Source organism: Lemur catta, chromosome 3 (assembly GCF_020740605.2).
Source record: "Lemur catta isolate mLemCat1 chromosome 3, mLemCat1.pri, whole genome shotgun sequence".
Classification (NCBI taxonomy): Eukaryota; Metazoa; Chordata; class Mammalia; order Primates; family Lemuridae; genus Lemur; species Lemur catta.
In genome coordinates, this window is record NC_059130.1 from 58,022,394 (window position 1) to 58,047,385 (window position 24,992).

Consider the following 24,992-nt stretch of genomic DNA (forward strand, 5'->3'; position numbering starts at 1 on the left):
ACTTTTAACCAACTTTATGATTAATAATGTGGCACAGACTCTAGTGGGAGCCACCTACTGCTTGAATACTATGAGGAGGACTGTAGTTTTCTAAACTTTTGTTAACAGAATTATGATAGAAATACCCTGACCCTATTCCTCCCTCAAAATACGGGATGAGATTTATTTATCTCCAATCACAGACAAATTCAAACATAAATGAAAATCATTATTAATTTTTTAAAGGCTCTGAAGAGATCATAATTTTAAGGCTAAAACAAGGTAGCCCAAGGGAAAGTGCATACTTCACCATGTCTTGGCTGAGAAACAGATGCACTGAGGCACCAATAGCTGAGTGAGGCTTCTTTGCTTTCTCAGTTCTCAACAATGGGGTAAGTCATAATCTGACTGGCCTCTAGGTTAAGACTTGAGCTCTCCTGAAATAGTGTCATTCTGTTTGTACAAGAAATGTAACGTAATGATGATAAATAACCTTAAAGAGTATTACCTAAATTTAACATAACTCAAATTTCTATATTATGAGAATTGACAATTTATGAACACTAGAGGGCAGTAAAACACTAGCAGGTATTATTAATATATATTTAAATTAAAGATCTAAAAGTGGTAAAGTCAGTGCATTCTTTTTTCAGCAAAATCATAACAATTTAATAAATTTATTCCTTTGTAAGTTGCTAAACCACAAAGCATTCTTTGGTGTGTCATTTTAGGTGTAACTTACTTTGCAAAATCCAAGTAAGAAACATGTCCATGATAAAATCCTGGTTTCATCTCTTTCCACGAAGTTATGTTTTTTACAAAGCGCACCTAAAAAGGAAGAAAGCACTCATTACTTAAATACAATTTAAGGAAAATGAAATTTAATGATAGCAAAATACTAACAAGTTAGGAATTTAACCCCCTTATACCACTTTGGCAATTAAATTGGACTAAGGAAAGTATAGTGTAATCTGTAACTACAAATTCATCACAGAGAACGCTACTATCACCACACTCAGGAAAGAGTAAAGGATGATTCTGAAAACAAAAATCGCACAATGAAATCATTCACAATACTGTACAGTGAGTACATCTACATGGGGTGGTGGGCTGGAAGGAGAGCGGTGGCAGGTATATGTATCTATCCCCTTCAACACCCATGTTGAAGCACACAACAGTGTAATATAGGGACATTCTGTACATATTAAATGTTTTCTTCTCAGAGGCTTGTTATTCATAAAAAAATAATTTTTAATAATGACTCAACAAATAAAATTAATCCTTAAACCAAAGTGATTTTTTCTTTTTTTTTGGAGACAGACACTTGCTCTGTTGCCCAGGCTAAAGTACAGTGGCATCATCATAGCTCACTGCAGTCTCAAACTCCTGGGCTCAAGCAATCCTCTTGCCTCTGCCTCCCGAGTAACTGGGACTGCAGGCACATGCCACCATGCCTGGCTAATTTTTCTATTTTTTGTAGAGACAGGGTCTTGCTCTTGCTCAGGATGGTCTTGAACTCCTGGCCTCAAGCAATCCTCCCGTCTTGGCCTTCCAGAGTGCAAGGATTACAGGTGTGACTCACCATGCTTGGCCTGACAAAATTATTTTTTGAAAGATGATGATTATCAGAAGATTTTAAAGAATGAAGAGTAGATATCATAAGCTTGTTGATAAAAAGATTAATTACATTAGAGATGTAATATAGGTCAAATAAAAAATTTTAAATGTCTAAATATTATTTAATTTATTGGAATTAAAAGTATATAAAAGGTTAATATGAAAAATTCTATAAGTGTAAATATATGTAAAAATTTCTAAGAGCAGTGATACAAAATTTCTTAAAGGAAAATGGTAGATTTGTGATAAGCAAATCTCTGCATGATAAATAGCAAGTAGTTAAGAATCTCTTTTGGAGACTAGATACAGTATAGGGGGTAAGGGTGGTGAGGCCCACCAAGCTATGCTGCACAGAAAGCATCTGCAAGCTGTGACCTCAGCCTCTAAAGCACAGAATTTTCAATTGTATAATTCTGAAAAATTATCAATCTTTCATTTACATTTGAGAATAGTCACATGGACACATTCTGGAGCACTTCACACCAGCAATGAAAGATGATTGTGATCTCCTAGATAAGGCCTACTGGTAGGGTAAGAAAGGGAAGCAGTGCAGAGGCAGCCATATGTCAGAGAATGTGAACTAGGGAAAATGAAAGCTTCTGAGAAAATTTATTTTTTAGGGGAAGCATTAATAACTCATACACTAAAAGAAATAATAGAGCTTTTAGAAGGGAAATTAAATAAGCCTTACTTGATATCCTCTCCATATATATACATACACTTAAAATCTGAAAATTGAATGTAGATAAAATTAGGTTGCATTAGAAAATATGCAATGTCATTGTAGCAGATTTTTTCAATTTTTCCCCCACTGAAACCAAAAGAGCCAAACATACGTGTGGTTTGAGGGTATCATGTTTTTTCCTATTTGTTCTTCAACTAAGGCACCAAATAGAATGAAAATACGAAATTGCAAATGAAAAGGAAACAGAAAATATAAAATTAGATAATCCAAAATCTGAATCCTTAAAAAATTTTACATGTTGAATATGAAAAGATCTTATAACTGCCACTTAATGGTAAATTATTTCATACAAACCGTTGGTTTTGTGAAAATCAGTTTCAATATTTCAGCCAAAAGTGAGAGGAAAATAGAAGGCAAAGAGAATAAGGAATTCGAAGTAGTGGTTAAAGGTAGCTTAAGATATATTTAGTAGCTCAGTTCTATTTTCCAGAAGCTGAGACTTAATATGGAGACAGTGGTATAGGGGGCAAATGAAAGGAGATGCTAGACTGATATCTGAGAAAAAACAGTGTCATATAAGCCAAATGTTAGGGAAGATCATAGTACAAACTTGGAGTATATTGTGGTGAGGACTCGGACAGAAATAAGACTCAGGTCTAAACTTCAAGCATCCTTTTTCCTCCAATCTTCCTAAGGATGGTCAATATTAAACTAAATCCTCTCCTGGGGATGAATGAAATGTGTGTCCTTCAACATAAGTTGAAGAGCCCAGGAAGCTCGATTAATACCTGGGCTGCTACAAGGCTTCTCAAACTTGAATGTTCAAATGAATGACCTGGGACTCTTATTAAAATGAAGATTCTGATTCAGTAGGTCTGGAGTGGGGCCCAAGATTCTGCACTTCTAACGAATCTGCAGGTGATGGCTATGCTGCTGGTCCATGGCCCACGCTGAGGAGCAAGGCTTCAGCAGCTGTGGGTCCAGGAACTAGCTCTTGATTAATATGAGGCTTGTTTTCACAGTGCTTGCAAAGGAAGCCTGAGGTCTACAGAAGCTCTTTAGCAGAATGTTCTCATAATCACTGTTTCAGTAAAAGTATACTGAAAAAGAGCAAAATTTTTGGTAATTTTATAAGCTACCATAATATATAAAACAGAAAGGGAAACAGAAGCAGGGTGAACCCTGCTTACTTTGTTTGGTCTTTACGGCCCCCCAGCCCCAAGTGATGCCTGAAACACTTTGGAACCAAGCATTCCATGAAACATAGTTTAAAAACCAACGAAATAAGAGAAAGGTCTGTGCTTCCAGTTGGTCTCAGGGAAGACTCTGGTGAAGGCAGAGAACAGAACAAAGTACGAATTTTCCTCTGTTGTTGCCAATCTCAAAATCTCTTGTTTACAGACTCAAAATTTCAGAGGTGAATTTTAGAGGTGAAAGGGACCTAGGCATCCTGTGTTCTTTATTTTATAATAAAGAAACTGAAGATCAAGAACCACATACCTTAAGTTTTCATACAATCATCCTTCTATGCCATTAGCTAATTTCCTTAATTTATTACTGTCCAACTTAAACAGGGGAAGGATTTAATAGGCAGAGACAACAGACCTCATTCACATCATGATTCTGATTAATAAATTCAGACATTGAAAATTTCAGGTTTTATCCACTACTAAATTAATCCCTCAGGTCCAGTCACTCAAACTCCCTCACCTCTCCGCGATGTCAAAGCCCTGTTGATATAACTCTCTCAATTGTTTATTTCTTTATGAATTCACTCAGCACCTTCATAATAATCTCAATTGCTAATCCACCCTGATCACTACTCTCTTACTGGACACCCATTTCAACAATAACCCTTGATTTATATTCCCCTCTCTTTATTGTCTTGGGTAATCCCAGGCATTGCTGGGTACTGCTGGTCAAAACCAAAAGACAAAGTCTAAATATCTATATAGGATTTTGAACTTTATTTCCTAAATTTATGCTATCTAAAGTAAATTCAGGTAGATTATTATTACTTTTAAATTCTCTAGATTTTACTATTGTTAAAGTTTTGAAAACACATAGAATCTCTTTCTAATCTCCAAGTATTAATAAAAGAATACCAAAGGCTACATACTTTATATATTTATGTTTTTCTTTCATCTCATCAACATTTAACTAAGGCCATGAAGTCTCATTAATAAAGCTGTGGCTGATTTACAAATTGTGAAAAATCAAAAGATCTTAAACTGAGATTTACCCTTCCCTTTATGAGGAAGAAAAAAAGTGTTAAGCAAACAAAAGATGTCAATAAAGTGGTTGTTCACACTAATCTGGAAAATAGCCTGAGCATTCAGAAGTGCCATTTACGTACTACTGAAATTCCATACCATCTTTATCTCTTCTTCAAAACCTTCTCCAAAGAAATATAACCTGCTTTGAAAAGCAGTATTTTTAAGAAGTTTTCTTTTTAAATTTTCCTTTCAGCGACGTTTAATATTTATCCTTAGTTCTCCAGAATTCTCCCCATCTCTACTCTTTCACCTCCATCTCTGTCATCAATCTAGTTCCAGGCCTGCTCTATCATTTTCTGCCTTCTCACCTCCCCTGTACCATTTGCTTTGTCCTTCAGTTTGTTTTTTTCTGGTGTTTTCTCTACACGGGGGCATTCTGCCCAAGACTTCGAGACAAGACTCTGGAATTCAGAGGAGTAAGAAGAGTAAACTGAGATTAGGTGAGTAAGCTTCTACTCAGTTCATTTTAGGGATTCTTACTGACTACACTTGGCAGTAATAAAAAGCTAAAGTGATAGGCAAAAAAGAAGCAAAACTTAACAGCACCAAATGAAGTTAAGAATACTAAAGACATTGAAAACTCTGGCTCGGGGAAAAGAAATACACTAACAAGAAGAATGTTTCAGAAGCAGTAGTTAGATACAGTACATGAAAAGATGTTTTGACCACTAGCCTGGAGCAGATCTTAAACTGTGATTTTTGTCAGATTTTATAACTCAAGCAGAGTCAGGCTAGCAAGTAATAAGAAGAGACCTTTAGGGAAAACACAAGCAATGTAGCTAGCGTCATTGTGATTTATTTGTTAGTGGAATCAGACCTGAACCAGTGCTACAGGAAAAGGCTAAGAAAGCACCATCTCACTAACCATAGTATCTCAACCTACATTCTTAATATATTAACCTCAACATTATGACTGTGATCACAAAGGAGCTTGTTTTCACTATCTAAAGGAGTAGAAATGTCACCCTGAAAATCCTGGCTAAATTCCAACTTTGTAATTACTATCTATTGAAAGAATACTGCTATTAACTTGAGTAATTACTATATACAAAACTCCTACTTCTACATTTACTTAAAATAGACATTTCTTGTATGGCCATGGGTACTTTTATGAGACTAAACGAGACAGTATGTTTTCTACACTAAGAGGCAAACTAAGTAGTGGCTGGATAAAAATATAAGCAAAGCTTAGCAGCAATAGAACATATCTTCACTGAAGTTCAGAGCTATGTTGATTATCTTGTTTTGGGGGATGGTGGGGTGGGAGTTCCCAAATCACCTGAGAGGTAAGGATAGATTATATTCCCATCAATAAGAGGGGCTCACTCTGCCAGTAATTATCATCCTGGTATCATGTTTAGCTAAGAGCTACTATCAGAATCTAAATTGGTTCATTTGTTTGTTCATCTATCATTCATTTAACGAAATATTTAATAAAGCACCTAGCTTGTCTCAGGCAATATTCTGAGCAAGGGATACAGTGGTGAACAAGACAAGGTTACTGCCCTTAAAGACTTATAATAGAGGAAAAGACAGACAGTAAACAAACCAATATATAAGATAATTTTGTAATCTGATTAGTACTAGGAGAGATACAGAGAGTGATATGGTACAGGGTAAGTTGGCAGAGGTATTTAATATATAAGATGGCTAGGCAGGGTTTTTCTAAGAGGATGTCATTTATGCTGAAACGTTAAATGGATAACATGAAGCCAACTGTAGGAGAAGCCAGGAGAAGTACATTCTGAGAGGAAATGATAAGTGCAGAGGCCTTAAAATGGGAAAGATTTGGTGCAAGCAATGAATCCCAAGGCCAGGGTGGCTAGTGGATAACAGGATGGAGCAATGGACCAGTGCTACATTAAAAAGGTCCTGTTGGCCTAGGTAAGGACTTGGATTTTATAGGGGAGGTAGAAACATGAATTTAAAGGTAAGTACCCCTGAGAAGATTATAATATTCATCTTCCCATATCCCCACTGTGAATCATGTTCTTGATCTTTGCTACTCCAACTACAGTTTAAGGACCAGCAGCATCAGTTTTGGCATCAAGTGGGAGCTTTTTAGAAATTCAGAATATAAGGCTCCATTCTTGGTCCTTTTGAAGCTGAACCTGCATTTTAACCAGTGATCAGCATACACTTTATAGGCTGAGCGCTCTCATCTAAAGCATTGCTCTGAAAAGTATCTGTAAGTCATAGCAAACTGTGAGCTCTAATGTAAATGACCAGAAAATGGCTTGCGGGTGAATTAAAAGAAAATATTTATATTATTTTGTTGTCCTACAGAGAAATAAAAATTCTAGATATTTCCAGTGTCTTAACAAAAGGAGTTAAACATGATCACAGACCTAAACATATGAGTACAGAAAAGAATTAAGAAAGATCATAAAAGATGCTGTCAATCACATCTATCTGGCATATTTTAAAAACAAGATGTTCTCTAATGTAAAGATAACTTCATGATAGCAGAATAAATTCCATTTTCAAACTGGAGGAACTGATTGGTTACCCACATCTTGCCAATTCCTGTATATTAACTGAGTCCATCTCAAAAATATAACTCTCATGACTGAGACTACCTCATTCTAATTGCTTAGTTTTTCATGTCTTATGTTTTTAAATGTTTATTTTTTAATCTTGTTGTTTTTAGCTTTTCATTTTCTTTTATCCCAACTTTTTAATTTTAAAAAATCCCTAAACTACAGAAAAGTATAATCAAGTATGGTCCCTATACTCTTCACCTAAATTCACCAATTGTTAACATTTTGCTAATTTTACCTCTTTTTTCTCCATCTCTATATATGCACATACTCAATTTTTTCTGATCATATGAAAGCAAGTAGCAGACATTCATACTTCACCCCTAAAAAGACAGGTAGTATTGTCTATGAACAAGGATGTGATCATTTTTCATCAAGGATTTGGTAACAGATTACACATTACATTTGGTTTCCATGTCTCTTCAGTCTTTTCTTGTCTACAGAGGCCTGCCCTCAACCCTCATTTTTGGTTGTCATGACATAAGACACTTTAGAAGAGTCCAGGACAGTATTCTGTAGAATGTTCTGCAATATGAATTTTCTGGGTCAAACGTTTTGGCAAGAAACATTTTTGGTTAAACATTTTGGGGAGATTGCCATAAACTGATATTTTCTTTTAACTGTCCTCACAGTCCCTGTGTCTATGTTTTACATTCCCAAGTAAATTATAAATAAGCTCCTTGAAAGATGTGGCCTTGCTTTTTATTTCTTTGATATATTTCCCCACATAATATGGCACAATTTCTGTATATATTACATACTCAACAAATAAATGAGAAACTTGAAAGCAGAGTTATCAACGACTTCTAAGGATAAGCAGAATATGAATAGCTATTCAATAATAGTTTTATAACAGACTAAAAATATTTGAGCTTTGCCTCTAAAATTTTTGAGAGAAATAATTAAACATGTAAACAAAGTTAGCACAGTGCTGGTACAGTATGCACAAAATACGTCTAGGAAAGAGCTGGGGCTAGAGGCAGATATCAAGCAGATTAAATTGCTGAAGTTGGAAGGTGAAAGAATAAAGAGTATTGTCACCTATTTGGACACTGGAGCCAACAATAGATTTAATAAATACCTCATCTTTTAAGTTGCTCTTAAGTCAAATACTGATTAGAAACTATTTCTGAGAGAAGAAAAAGAACAAAATAGGTCATTTAATTCCTATTTAAGTAGCTGAGAAAAGTACACAAAAACTTTAAAATTTTTATATGTGAAACACTCCAAATTATAAGTATGTTATATTAAAATGGGCTTCAGTGAATATTTTAAAAACCATTTTCAAGGAATATAGTACATTTTTACAGCTTATACTTAGACAAAGCTTACCAAATTGAAAGTGAAATAAAAATGCTAATATATCATACAGAAGAAAGGGAAGCAGTAAATATAACTTGTTTTAACAACTGCTTCTATATAGAACTAATTGTAGATACGGTATATTAGAGAAAATTGTTATATAAGCCATTATTAATTAAGATCAGATTTTGAACTACCAGCTGACATTCTGAAGTATGTCAGCTAATGAGATCAAGAATATTCCTCTTACTCTGCCCCACATAAACATGTTTTAGGTGTTGTTCATTGTGTAATCCAACTGCTTTAAAGATAGTGTTTATACTTTTCTCCTGCTGTTTTTTTAAATATATGTAACAAGTTACTGAAAGAAAAACGGAAGATTTATCTCATTCAAATGGAACTGGGAAAATATATGATGTCTATAAATGTCATATGGGGTGAGCTTCTGCAGATATTTTCAGTGAAGAAATGGTTGATGTCATTGCCAGACATCTTGTAGCTACCAGAAAACTCTGTAATGCTGGACACAAAATAACTCCAAAAATTGAACAAACAAGTTAACTTTATTCTTCTAAAAAATACTACTGAGTAAATCTGAAATTATTATGTAAGTGTTAAAGACATGCTGCTTTTAAACCAAGGAATATTTTGAAAAGCAAAAAGATTTAAATCCTACTACATGCTGTATAAAAACAGAATATTAAAGATACCTGCTCTTGAGATATATAATATTACGGAATGAATAGTTTTTATGACCCACTTAGCTAAAAAAAGCTCATGTTTCTTCTCATTTATAGAAGAATTATTTGGTCTGGCCAACAGATACAGATTTTTGGTTCTATAAAAAATAATATTGGAGGGTTCTGCAGAGAACCAAGATTTATGTGGGCAGATGATATGCCACACACCATTAGCCTTTACCAACAGCTCTCTAGCAAGAAAACCAATCTTAATCAAGTGTATCAATGTTATTCTCTTGCTTGAGTGTAAGGATTATAGTTATGATAAATAGTAAGATGACAGTTAATTTTGTAACAAAACAAGTTCAGCTGCTTTCAAACAGATTAATAGCATTCTAACTTTAGGACTATTAAAGTCCTTTCTAATAAGGCTACTCCAACCTGGTATTTGATCCTAAATGGCAATTTCAAATATTACCTTTTCTTCTTACAGGGCCAAATTCCCATACCTTTTAATATGTATAGAGAAAACTTTATTTATGATTATAGTAAGAACTACAGGTATGGGGGAAATATGTGCCACTAGTGCTGAAGAGATGAGTAAACTTCATTTAATAAGACAATTTCCTCCACTTTTCTTAAAGCCATTTCATAAAATTTTCTATTCATTTGTTGATCTAAAATTTCTTGAGAATTTAAAAGGCAAGATTATAATGAAAATATAAGCCACAGTCTCTGGTCTCCAGGACTTTATAGCTAGTATTTATATAAATTATTAAAGATGAGATAAGATTCAGGAGGCTAATCACAACATTGAGTATAAGGATTCACCAACTATTTCTCTATCTTGAGTGGAGAAATTTTTATTGCAGTGTATGTTGCCAAAATTATTTCATATTTTTAAAATGATACTATACTGAGAAGCATCAATTTTCTCTTAAAAAAATTCAGGCTACTCATTAATTCTTTTATTTCACAAATATTTTGAATACATATTATATGCAAGGAAATGCACCAAATACTGTGAAGTAAAATTAAACAAAAGTTGGTTGGTCCCTTCCCTTAAGAGGCTTATGATTCATTGCGATTAGCACGCATATTCCTTTAAAACACTTTATCTCCTTGAGATACAAAATTTGAGGAAGTATCAGAAAACGTTTCTTTATGCATTCCCTAAAAAGTAATACCTGATCTTGCAGTGACATCACTGGATTATTTTTGGTAGTGTTGATGTGAAGAACATGGTATTTATTCTTTGCACACAGGTCATAGGCGATATTGGTAAATGAGGTGCTTGCAGTTTTGGGAACTCTGTTATAAATGATCACCATGTCCTCTTCCTCATCTAAAGCTGCGTCTTGCCGGGGGCCATCCATTGTATGTCGTTGCTCAATTTCTCGGACTTCATGTCTTGCAATAGCCCTTTCTGCAAAGAAAACCAGATACAAACTAAGTTTTTAATGACATTAAACTATAAGGAAGTTCTGGACACTGAAATTTGGACCGTGATAAGGAAAGATAAAAATATAAATAAACAAAATAAAGCAAAGGACCAAGGCATATGAAAAATATGGGTAAATCACTTGAGTTTTTAAGATGATTAATCTAGTTGATTCTAAGACAGCTATAGCCTAGAACATAACTTCCCTATTCAAGAACTGGGTAAAGGAGAATGGAAGAAATGTTTTGAGGACCAAAGCTTCAGAATTACTTTTGAAGGATAATACATATGTATATCAAGAACAAAAGAATAAAGAAAGTCATCAAGTATAGAATAGCACAGACCAGAGACTGCTTCAGTGCAGTAGTCACTTTACATTCTAAAATCATTTTACATTCTAATAGAATTTCTATAGCCTAAATTAATTCTCAAACACCAAGACAGACTAAACTTCATAGTAAAAAATGCACTTAGAAAAGAAATCACTTACAAAATCTTTAAGATTTTAAAATTTATTACCTAGGATTTAGTTACTCCCTTGTTTATGAAAATGTAGGACAATGATTATAAATGCTAATATGACTTTAGGTAACAAGAGTACAAACACCACCACCACAAAACTTTTTTCTTTTTGGTGATGCATTACAGATAAGGCCTGGCTATGTTTATCCCTTAAATTTCATGGTTCTTCTAATTTAAATCACTGTCTGCTATACGGTTTGAAAATCAGTTATATTTTGCTTTCTACTGTTCTCTATTTAATGTAAACTTCAGCTTCAAATATTTTTTTAAGAGGGATGAAAGAAAGGAAGAAGAGGAAAGAAGGAAATGAGAGGGGAAAAAAATCTCTAATAAGACTGCAAATTAGTTTGCACAGGGATAGTTGGTCACACATATAGCATACACGCTCCTACCCCTAGATCTCTGTACAAGCTGTCTCACCTGTCTTGAACACTCTTCCATTCCCCATCCCCCCAAAACCCAATCCTGTCTGGTTAACTCCTCAACCTTCACATTTCAATTCAGTCACCTCCCGGGGAAGCATTATCTGATCTCCCTGACTAGGTCAAGTCACCTTTTAAAAAATATATATTTATCTTATACTACACACATTATATTTAGCATAACTTCAATTTTACATTATATGTGCAATTTTATATTATATTACATTACATTAGTCTCCCTCCTATAATGCTGACAATTTAATAAGGGGACATGAAAAAGCAATGTGATATAATTATAATAACAAGTCCAGGCTTCAAATATTATCAAAGCATGCATCTTAAATTTTGGTTCAGAAGATACAGAGAGTATACTCTGAGCTGAGGATTTGTATTCAAAAGACTTGGATTAAAAGTTCTAGGCCTGCTGCTACTGTAGTGGGCTTTCCAAAACAGGAGGAAAAGTACATATATGACAGATACATGCATGTATTATATATTTATATGCAAATATACGTACCCTTTTTTCAGGGGAAGGGGTTGGGAATGGAGACAGAAATAGATAATGAGCTTAATATTGAACACATCATTGGACCGCCAGGGATCCAGGGGGCATATATAACATCCAGAAGATGTTACATATATAACTGGGCAAATAGGTCTAGAGTTGAGATTAAAGGTTCAAGTAGAAGACAGCTCAGGAAACCATGGGAATAGAGGAAGCTGCCTAGATAATCTGGAATATGTAGCATGGAGGGAGACCCTAGGACGGAATCTTAGGAAATACCAATATTTAAAAGGCAGGCAGAAAAAAAGACAATCAATAAAAGAGGCTAAGAAGAAAAAACAAAGATAAGGAGCCAGGAGAGATTTCTGAGAAGCACATACCATAATATTTTTCAAATCAACAGTGATTTATAAATGAACTTATAAATCAAGGTGATGTTATGATGATAAGCATCCACACAGGATTTGGAAGTTGTCTTCTAATAAATTCAACAAATATTTACTGAGAACCTATGAATCTATGAACATTGTTATATGCAATTTTAAAAGGAATCTTATCTTCCACACAACCTCAAACCATCATTACAGTTCAAAACTATTATGGTAATGTTATGTCCAAACATCTTCCCTTTTCTATTAATGGAACTAAAACAGTGCTTTTGACATTAGACTGCTGACAGAAATGGAAGAGGTCTCCTCTAGAAGCCCAGATATGCATGACATTGCCCTTAAAAGATTCACCTACAATCAACAGTGCTGAATTTACTCACTAGTTTTTTTTTTAAATAAAATATTTGGAAAAGCAGATTTTTATGTACTAATTCATGAAGAGGTATTTTATCTATAAAAAACATAATAAAGACAAACTGCAATATTGTTTTAAAAATTATTGCATGAACTTATAAAATTTTATATACCTAAATAATTACTTTGAAAATTAGCTACTAAATTAATAAAAATTACATTTTAAAAGAAGTTATTTAGTCTGTGGATTTTTTATTTTTTAAGGTGTCAAAACTCTAGCTGGGTCATGAAACTAACATATTTTTAAAAAGTAACTATTATTCTTTGTTCATTATGTATATTAAATTATATAGACTGCATATTTCCCACAATTTAAAAAGTCTTAAATTATGAAAAGGTACAAATATTAGAATAACTACTTTCCTCACTCAAATAATATTTACATGCATTTCCTATTTTTTCAAGTATTTTTACTTTGCTTAAATATACAGGACAATTACATTAGGCTTAAAACTATATGAAAAGGTAAAAGTAGTGTAGAATATTAACAGTAATTTTATTAATAATATTTATAAAATCAAATCTCACTTAAATAGAAGTAACTACTATTGATGGTAAATTAATACAAAATTATTAATTATTATATTTAAAATCAGTATGGGTGGTTGCAATATGGACATATTCTTTACTTACTAAGTATTCAGTAGTTCCAATTCTTTTTTATCAAAGATGCTCTACATCTAGTTAGTATAGCTTCTTCTGAGGCTCTCTTACATCACCGAGGAAGATTTATTAGAGCACATTTGTAGTGCACTTAAAGAATGTAGGCGTATATTTAAAATACTTTGATGTAATGTTTTCTTCATGTTTGAGTAATAAATTACAGTTGACTCTTAAACAACATGAGTTTGAACTGCATGGCTCCACTTATACAGGGATTTTTTTTTTTCAATAAAAGTTACACCAAGTGTGCCTACTTCTCCTGCCTCCCACCTCCTCTGCCTCCTCCACCTCTGCCACGCCTAAGACAGCAAGACTAACTCCTTTACTTCCTCCTCGGCACACTAACTGTGAAGATAACAAGGATGAAGATCCTTATGATCCACTTCCACTTAATGAATAGAAAATATATTTGCTCTTCTTTATGATTTTCTTAACATTTTCTTTTCTCTGTTACTTTATTATAAGTACAATACATAATACATACAGCATATAAAATATGTGTTAATAGACTGTTTACGTTACAGGTAAGGCTTCCAGTCAACTGCTATTAGTAGTTAAGTTTGGGGAGAGTCAGTTATGTGTAGATTTTTAAATGTGCAAGGGGTTGGTACCTCTTACCCCCACATTGTTTAAGGTTCAACTGTATAGAGAATCTGATACGCAAGCTATTTCAGAATCATTACAAAATGTATAGCCTACAAATAATGGGGAACAATCTGAGAGTCATGAAATTGCAGGCAGGCCAGGCACCACTGAAGATGGACAATGAACTCCACGGCAATTCTAGTTTCTCTAGGCTCCAGTTGAAGGTGACACAAGCCTGAGCTTGATGAATCTTTCCATGTGGCAGATTATCAACAAACTCAAGTCTTTTTTAAAAAACCATTAATAATAGCAATATTTTCCTAGCTCATATTGGCAAGGCCTTAAAGGCCTTATTTATTAAAAGAATATAATGATTAGCTAAGTATGAAACATTACATTATATACACCAACCTAAAATCTACATAGCATTAAAATTATAAAGATGTATCTATCAGACTACAGAATAATGGAAGAGAACTGAAAATGCATATTTCTGTATTTTGGATGACATTTTAAGACTAGAGGGATAAAATAAACAGCAAAGAGAAGGAGTAATACATTGCCTTGACCTCAAATACCGAAACTTCTGCATGTCAAAGTAAAAAATAACATAAATAGATTGATAACAGGTAAATGGATAATAAAAGGCAAAGAATATTAAGAAAAATATGACCAAATCTTAATATCTATAATTATAGGAAGAAAACATAGAAACTGGCAATAAAAATATTAACTCTCCAGTAGATAATACGCTAAGATGGTTTATAGACGATTAAACTATATATGCCTAATACAGCAGAGCAAAAATATACATTAGTGGCTCACAGTAATTTTTTGGGTCATGGACTCCTTTGACAATATGATGAGAAAACTATGGACTCTCACAAGGCTGGCTTGCACATTTCAGGGCTTCTTCTTAGAGCCCAACCATAGGCAGGGAGGGTCCATCATTCCAGATTAACTACCCCTAAAAAGAAAATAGCTCTAGGAAAATGAGGCCTGATAACAACCTACCTAAAGACATTGCTAAGCATGCAGAAAAAAGAGGTTAATCACAAGTAAAGAACAAAGGCAAGGAGAAATCAAAGAGTAAACCAGCAGTGCCTATCTAAGAATTATCTATGGGTGAGGGTGCCTTGACACATGAAGTGTATACTTTATATATGCCTTGACATATAAAGAAGAACCAAATGGAAATTTTAGAGCTCAAAAATACAATAATTAAAATAAAAGTCTCAGTGAATGAGTTCAATAGAATGGAAAGGATGGAGAAAAGTTTAGCAAACTGTAAAATAAAACAAAAGAAACTGCTGAGTCTGAATAGCAGTAGGAAAATGGATTAAGAAAAGAAAAAACTTCAAATCACAACTTGTTAAGAGAAATTAAAATAAAAGAAAGAAAGGAAAGGAAAAAACAAAAGCAAAAATGAATAGAGCTCAGGGAATTGTGGTCCAAAACAAAAGCTCTAACAGTGGTACCACAAAGTCTTCAAAAGAGAGACGGAAGGCAGGGCTGAAAAAGTACTCAAGAAATTACGGGCCGGGTGCAGTGCCTCACGCCTCTAAATCCTAGCGCTCTTGAAGGCTGAGGTGAGAGGATTGTTTGAGGTCAGGAGTTTGAAACCAGCCTGAGCAAGAGCGAGACCCCATCTCTACAAAAAATAATAAAATTAGCAAATGTGGTGGCATGCACCTGCAGTCCCAGATACTTGGGAGACGGAGGCAGGAGGACTGCTTGAGCCCAGGAGTCTGAGGTTGCAGTGATGACGCCACTGCACTCTAGCCCAGGCAAGAGCAAGACCCTGTCTCAAAAAAAAAAAAAAAGAAAGAAAGAAAGAAATGTTGGCTGAAAACTTCACACAACTGGCAAGAGACATAAAAATACAGTTTCAAGAAACTGAACACACTCCAGAATAAGATAAACACAAAGCCATCCATGTCAAGATACATCATAATTAAACTTCTGAAAACAAAGGACCAAAAAAACTCCTTAAAAGCAGCTACAGAAAATGAAGCCTTACCTACAGGAGAAAAGTGGAATAACAGCAGATTTCTCATCAGAAACCATGAAGCCAGAAGGAAGTGGCACAGAATTTTTCAAGTCCTGAAATAAAAGAATCCTGTACCTAGGGAACATAATTTCAGGAATGAAGGGGAAAATAACTCTTATGAAATAAAATTGATTTATTGCCAGTAGACCTACCCTAAAAGATTGGCTAAACAATATTCTTAGCAGAAACAAAAGGATAAAAGAAAGAAATCTCAAAATATCAAAAAGAAAGAGTAAAATTATGAGTAAATAAACTTTCTTTTTCCTCTTAAGTTTTCAAAATTATATGGGACAGATAACACAAAAATTATTATAACACTGTGTGATGTGATTCTAAATGTATGTAGAGCAAATATTTAAGACAATTATATTGTAAATGGGGGAGAATAAATGGAGGTAAAGTTTCTACACTTTACTTGAATTGGTAAAGTGATGACACCAAGAAACTGTTAAGTGGTATTTATATAATGAATACATAAAACAACCATGAAAAAAACTATACAAAGACACTCTAGATCTGCAGTCCCCAACCCTCAGGCCATGGCACAGTACACCAGTACTCGTCCTTAGCCTGTTAGTAACCAGGCTACAAAGCAGGAGGTGAGTGTGGGTGAGCAAAGTTTCATCTGTATTTACAGCCGTTCCCCATTGCTCACCATCTCCCCCTATCCCCCATCCGTGGAAATCCTGGCCTTTTGGCATCCTGGTGCCAAAAAGGTTGGGGACTGCTGCTCTAGATAAATCAAAATGTAATTCTAATAAAATACAAGTAACCCATGGGAATGCAGAAAAAGAAAACAGAAGAAAAAAACAAAATAGGAAAAAATAAAAGAAGTGCCAAGGGAAATTTTTAAAATACATTGAAATGAATGAAACTAAAGCATATCAAAATTTGTGAGATACAGTTGAAGCACGACTGAGAGGGAAATTTATAGCACCATATGCCTACGTTAGAAAAGAACAGTTTCTAAACAAGAAACAAAGAAGATATATGAATAACCAAACAAACACATGAAAAGATAGATCCTCAACATCACAGTCATCAGGGAAATGTAAACCAAAATCACAACAGAGTACCACTTCATACCCACTATATGGCTGTAATTAAAAACAAACAGAAAATAAAAGTGTTCATGAGGAGGTGGACAAATTTGAATCGTCATACATTGCCGGTGGGAATGTAAGGTAGTACAGCTATGATGAAAAAACTTGATGACTTCTCAAAAAGTTAAATACAGAATTACCAGATGACTCAGAAATTCTACTTCTAGGTATATACCCAAAAGAACTGCAAACAGGTACTCAAATAAATACATAGAAATGTTTGTAGCAGCACTATTCACTATAGCCAAAAGGTGGAAACAATCCAAATGTAAATCAACAGATGAATGAATAAACAAATTATGGTACTATATACATACAGTGGAAAATAATTCACGTATAAAAAGGAATAAAGTACTCATACATGTTACAATATCCATATGAACCTCAAAAATATGCTACGAGAGAAACCAGATACTGAAAGTCACATGTTATATGACTGAATTTATATGAAATACCCAGAATAGGTAAATCCACAGAAACAGAATATAGACTGGTGGTTGCCAAAGGATGGGGGAGGGAGGAATGGGGAGCCCCTGACTAATGGTTACAGGATTTCCTTTGGAGTGATGAAAATGTTTTGGAACCAGATAGAGATAGTGGTTGCATGACACTGTGAATGTACTAAATGTTCATGAATTGTTCACTTTAAAATAATTAATTTATGTTAGTTTCATTTTAAAAATTATCAAAAATAAAGTATTCTTAAAAATATTGAGATCTTAGGAGTTCATTTTAATAACACTATCATTAAAAATAAAAATATTTATAAAACACTCAATAGTTTATAAAATACTCATTTATTCTTAATTTAACAAATATTTATTGAGTGCCTTCATGTGCAAAGACTTGTTCTAGACCACTGTAGATATATATTTTACATATACATTATGCCTGCATGTTAACTGTAAATTAATCTTTAACATTAATGAAAATATATTACAAAAGAAAAATCAAATTTTCCTTCCAAACTTCACTAAAAAATATTAGCTAATGCTCCTGGGATGATCTATTAGGTAAGACTATTAAAGTGATTGTTATATATCCCATCAATCCAATAACCAATATAATCCTTTCCTTTTTTTTGCTAGGGTTACTAAGTTAAAAGAATATGAAGTATATTTTACTTAATGTACTTGCCAAGCTTGATTATGGTTTTTAACAGTTATTACACTAATTTAAAATGTGAAATTCTTATAAGTTACAACTTACTTTTATTATGAATCTGAGAAATATACTAATCACCTATGTAAAATATTAATACTGGCAATAACTAACACTGACTTATCACTATGTTTTAAATGTTTTATATGCATCATCTCACGTTTTGATTCTTAAAACAATCCTAAGAGGTGCCATTATTATCCCCATTTAAACAAGAAAGTTGAGTCTCAAAAATTTAAGTGATCACCAGCTGATTACCTGCGTCAGGGTAGCATTCCAGGTTAATCTAACTCCAGAGACTTTCACATTATACTGACTGAGATTCAGTCTGTTTCTGTATTAGAAAGGAGTAGAGCCTCACAGTTAAATACATTACAATATTACAAAAAAATCTACTTTTTTTGCAAATGCCTTTTAAAAAACTTTGAAGCAGTTTATTTTAGAATTGTAAAAGCATTTTTCAATGGTTTTCTGTAAGATTCTTGTGAATTAGGCATGGTAAATAACATGTGATAGTCAGTGAAACAGAAGGACAGAAGACAACTGGCTTCTAGGTTTTTTTTTTTTTTTTTTTGTGGAAATAAAGAGACTTGATGCTTCTAGGTGTTAAAAAGCAAAATACACTGTACTATCTTTGCAACTTCCTGCAAATATGTATTTCAAAATTTAAAAAGTTAAACACCCACAAAGCCAAAAACAACATAATTCTTGAGATTATATCATTCCCCAAATTAGTAATTGTATAATATTCTAAATACCATTCATGAACAATAGGAAAGAAATAACATACAAAGGTTTTCCTCCTTTGTGGGTTACTATAATGATTCTAAGAAGGTTGAAAGTAGGTCCAATATACGACCTAAATTTTTCTCTAAATATAGCAGTATAAATATAGATATGAGACCTATTATTCGAATTATAAAATGAAATATCTCCTAACTCATAGTTCAGAAAAACACCAATTTGTCTTGATCTGATTGTATCTAATGCAACATATGTGCAAGACCAGAGTCAGATTCACCTGCATCCATGTTTGGGGGATGGCGATGCTATAGCATTTCTGGGAAAAAGATTCTTTACAAACATCTGTGGTCCATTCACCCTTGCCTCTTATTTGTACCTGCCAATAATGGCTGTGCTAAGTACCCATTTTTAAAATACAAAATATTATAGTTAAAAATCATAGATGAGCCGACTTCAAGGCTTCATTCTTTACTCATCTCAATCGCTTGAAATGAGTACTCTGATACAGAATGGGGAGTTCAACCAATCTTTTTCTTTTGCTTGAGCTTTAGTAAGACATTAAATCTCAAACCATCCCTTACCTTTTTATAAACTTTTCAAGTGAATTGTTCCTATTTTCAATTTCCATCTTGTACAAATTTGAACAAATGCCACTGTAACAAATGGCATTAAGTGAGAACAAAATACTTCTGGATTCCAAGAATTGGAGAGGAAACTTCCAGAAAGTACACTGAATAAGCTGAGCCTTAAAACAATGGGGCTGGCTTTCAAAATGTGGAGATGGTTAACGGGGGGAGGTGAGAAAGTCTGGGTAGTAGCAAAAGTTGATGAATAACAAATATATTAGTATAATGATTATAAAATTATTTAACAGTAGTAGTATGAAACAGCTGGCAAAAAAAATCTATGGCAATTTTAGGCTATACTGATAAGCTTAAAATTATCAGAGTAACACTGCTTCCACTTATGGGGCCTTTACTATGAGCCAGGAAAAATGTTATATGTTTAAATGTACATTATTTCATTTAATTCTTACAATAACCCTCTTTGGTAATACTATGGAAACTGAGACATTAATGACATAGTTGTGACAAAGAAAGTCAGAATTCAAACCCTCATCTGTCTTATACAAAGCCTATATTCCTAACCAAAACACAGTAATTACTGTCTTAAATCACAGGAAGGAACAGTTCCTAAGAAATTTGTATTCAATCACACAGGGATATTATGTGTTATTTCAGGTACACACTAAAAACTAGAGTACATCCAGTATGGGAATAAGCTGTATGGATCATGCCACACAAAGAGCTGTTTAAAAAAACCAATGCACTTAGCTTAGAAAAGAGAAACTACATAAAAGGACTAAAAGTTGTTGCGAAAAGGCAGCATCCTTTCTATAGTATCTTGTCCAGAAGGCAATATAGACTGTGGCTCAAGTGACAATGGGCTTTCAAATAATTAGTGCAAAGTAAAGATACAGGCAGTTTAGGGGGTGGTGAGCTATCCGTCTCTGGAGATAATCATATACAGGTTACATGAAGACCTGCCAAAGTATGATGTAAAAAGAAATTTTGCACTGATGAGAGCTGAAGCCAGGGGAACTCTGGGGTTCATAACCACTAGACAAATTCCATAAAGCTATATCAATTTCTCCTCTACAGTGGATTGTTTTTGGAGGAATCCCTCCACCCACTCAACCCCCAGGCTTATACAAAATAGAAAAAAGCAGAAATAGAGACAGAAGCAGGCCAGTGACTATTGAGCCAGAAGGGAATGGAATGCTTATTGTCCCACAATCCTATTTTATTCAGTGACACCTAGATATATCTTTATCTACTTTGAGAAAGATATATCTTATGATTACTGTAAGAATTCAAGTAACTGAGCAAAGTCATACTGTACTATGTAGCTTTGAGTAAAGAATGCTGTGACCATTTCTAACCAAGTTCTGTGCACCGAATTCATTAACTAATTCCTAAACATTTACTGGGAATCTGTTAATTTATAGGTATTGTAGCAGGTTCTAGAGATAAACCTACCCTTGAGGAGTTTAGTGGCACAGTGCTACAATAAGTTTATACAAGATGCAATGGAGTTCCCAAAAATGGAATGGTTAGGAAAGGATTCACAGAAGAGGTGACTGTGATAAAGTACTTTCTGAGTAGACAAAGACACATTCTAGGCAGAGGGAAAAGCATGAGCAAAGCCCTTGGAGACGTAATACTGGATTTAGGCCCTAAAAGTGGTTCTCAATAAACTTAGAATAGGGCCGGGCGCGGTGGCTCACGCCTGTAATCCTAGCCCTCTGGGAGGCCGAGGCGGGTGGATCGCTCGAGGTCAGGAGTTCGAGACCAGCCTGAGTGAGACCCCATCTCTACTAAAAATAGAGAGAAATTAGCTGGCTAACTAAAAATATATATAGAAAAAAAAAAATAGCTGGGCATGGTAGTGCATGCCTGTAGTCCCAGCTACTCGGGAGGCTGAGGCAGTAGGATCGCTTAAGCCCAGGAGTTTGAGGTTGCTGTGAGCTAGGCTGACGCCATGGCACTCACTCTAGCCTGGGCAACAAAGTGAGACTCTGTCTCAAAAAAAAAAAAAAAAAAAAAAAAAAACTTAGAATATAAGAGAATATGGGAGAAAGGTTAAGAGCAAGGTAAAACATGAGGTGGACAAGTGGGCAGAGGCCAGATCACAGTGTCTTAATGACCATACTAGGAATATGAACTGTATCTTCTAAGCCAGCAGTTCTCAAACTTATTGGTCTTAGAACCTCTTTGTACACTGAAAAATATTAAGTCCATCAAAGACCTTGTGTTTATGCAGGTTATATCTATCAATATATTATTAATTAAAAGAGAACCTTAAAAAATTTATTAACTCATTTAAAAGAACATGACATGTTAGCATAAATGACATGTTTTTGTAAAAAAAAAAAGTATTTTTCCAAAACCAAAAAAAATTTAGTGACATTATTTTACATTTTTGCAAACTTTTTTTAAATGTCTGGCATTTAAGAAGACAACTATTGATTTCCTGCTTCTCTATTCAAAATGTTACCATATACTTATTGGAGTTGGGGTGTACAAAGAAAATCAGACTCATACAGTTACAGTTGGATACAGAAGAAAGCTTTTTCAGAGAATTAGGAATATTCTTTTTTTTGACACTACATTAAAACTCAAGTGTTAATTTCTTAAAGGTTAGTTGCAATGTGACAGAAAACCATATTAATGAATATATGCCATTCATATTAGTGAATATACACTGTTATACTGATCTACCTTGTACTGCCATCTAAAAAATATTGGTATACAGAATTAATCCTCCAAATGTTAACATATTTAATTATACATTTAAAAAAATACATTCATTATAACACCAATCTCATCAGAAGTCTTCAAGTATTGGGAAACTCATTCTTACGGTGGTAGATACTAATTTTTTTTAACTTTATTGACAACTAATACTGTCAGTTGTTTTCATTAAAGTAACAAGTTCACTTTGTTCATTTTTGAGAAAATATCTGCCAACAACCCAAGTCTGAATAAACACAGTTTGTCGACCTTTCTTTCAAGTACAAACTGTTTTATGAAAAAAGTGACTTCTTGAGCTTGCAACTTATCTTGGTCCATCTTTCTGTTGCTTTAACAGAATACCTGAAACTGCATAGTTTATAAATAAAAGAAGTTTATTTAGTGCCTGGTTCTGTAGGCTGAGAAGTTCAAGATTTGGCAGCCACATCTGGTGCCTGGTGGTGAGGGCCATGTACTGTGTCAAAACATGGTTGAGAAATGGAAGGGGAACTGGGCATGTGCACAAAAGGGAGCACAAACAAAAGAGGTATCCTTGCTTTATAACAACCTGCTCATGCAGTAACTAATCTAGTCCCAGGAGGAGAACTCACTTCCAAGAGACAGCATTAATTCCTTCTTAAGGCAGATTCCTCATCACCCAAACACTTCTTAAAAGTCCTACCACCTCGCAACACCCTTACTTTGGGGACCAAGCCTCAGCATGGGTTTTGGTGGGGACAAACTATATTCAAATCATTGCACAACTCAATCACATACATGCTTTACCTCAAGATCACCATTGTACTCTGGTATGCAGAAGGATTTGATGTTCTTTACATTTTGTGACAGAATACTAAAAAGACACATACTAAATAGTCAAGATTTAATAAAGTTAATAGATTTATTGCCTTATAAAGGACATTCCTACAAGAAAATAGAATTTTTTCCCAGGGGGAGGGGGCTGTAAGAGAGCAATATTATTGCAAGATCATGTTCTCATCTATTAATGAACATTTTAAGTGTTTTTTGATCACACTGTCCACTCTTAAATATATACTTAGTACACTACTGATAAAGAAGTTGTAGACATATATGCTTGCTTAACATCTTACTGATATGCCTTTGAAATGGTTTTTGAAGGCCTGATGAGTTTTGCAACTCACAAAGCACATAGTTGGGCCTTACTACTATAGAATGCATTTCACTAAAATAAATTTCTGCTAGCATTTTTTTCCAAAAGGAAACTAAAGATGTTGATAACATAGAAAATGTGAAGAAGGCTGAAAGTAAATTATTCAGGAAGACACTTAAAAATTATTCTTAAAATGCAAATACTGGTGGAAAAATCAGAACCTTGTAATCCAGCTAAAATATTAATTTTGATATTAAGTTAGCAGGAAGTTCCAGAAAATTCCTCAATTCTTAGAAGTCCAAATTGCCATTAAAATAGATGTGCTTTGATTGTTGAAATAAATATCATACCAAGAGGATTTGAAGCATTTTCAAAATCAAGAAAGAGATGCCAGCACTGTCTACAAAGCGGAATTATTTTCACACTTCAGCAACTGCACCTGGTGCTCCATTCACTAGTAAGTATAAAAAATAAGAAGTAACTAGGATTCAACTCCAGCTGGGTTTAGAGATCATTAACTGAAACCTAATGCAGCAGCTGCTTGAAAATTAGAATTAGCAATGCTAAAAACTTGCTATTATTTCACTAGAATATGCGTCATATTCTAGAGTAGTGGCTCTCAACTTAAGCATGCATCAGAATCACTTGGAGCATTTGTTAAAATATAGATTCCTGACTTCTCATCCTTCCTAGCTACTAATTCAGGGCCTAAGAATTTGCATTTCAAGTGCCCAGGTGATGCTGATAAGATGGTCCAGGAATACTTTGAGAATCTGTGTTCTAGATGGCATTTCTGTTGGCTTATTAAGAAGACAGATGTAGAATATTCTCTTTTGCACATGACTAATTAATTGGTACCTGCACCATTAATTTGAAATTTTAGATATAGCTTAGATTTGTGAAAAACAAGGCTACTCAACTTAATGGTATAAACTAGTTGTGAGGGTATTCTGGTCATCACATACATTACCTTTTGACTAACGGCATTGATTCTACTGAGCTAGGTGGGTGTCCCATCTCCTTCATTGCTCCCCACCAACCATTAAGTCTCCTAAGGCTAGGTTGTTCCTCCTTAAAAGATGCTATAACTTATCATTATGAGAAGCATAAGTGAAATGTTTAAATTGTTCTTGAGAATAAACTGTTATAAAACCCTTTGAAAATGCAACATTTATTAATTCTGAATGACTTTCACTGCTCTCTACCCGTTTAATCTGAAATTGTAATTTTTGGGTACAACCAATAATTCAGGAACCATGTTAAAGACATTCATTTGGCAACATCTTCCTATATATGAAGAAATCCTGATGAGACTACTTTCCAGTCCTAGCTTACCAAAATACTTAAGAACTGAAGTTCAAATTTAAGTAGATTACACATCATCTATTGTTGAGAGTGAAAAAGTGAGTTGAAAAATTACCTTTTATATTTTATAGCTTTATATCTTCTGAAAAACCATGTTATATTATAGCTTTTTAGTTGAATTCAT

General features: G+C 34.0%; 1 protein-coding gene across 2 annotated transcripts in view; it reads right to left on the reverse strand.

The window, feature by feature from the left end:
- The window catches only part of HS2ST1 (heparan sulfate 2-O-sulfotransferase 1), a 165,812-nt gene that overhangs the window by 18,328 nt on the left and 122,492 nt on the right, over nt 1-24,992 (reverse strand). For both annotated transcript variants that reach the window (XM_045547592.1, XM_045547593.1), the window contains exons 2-3: nt 10,267-10,505; nt 722-807 (exon numbers count right to left, since the gene is read on the reverse strand). In XM_045547592.1, the coding sequence (XP_045403548.1) occupies nt 722-807; nt 10,267-10,505 (325 nt within the window). The remainder of the gene's footprint in view (nt 1-721; nt 808-10,266; nt 10,506-24,992) is intronic.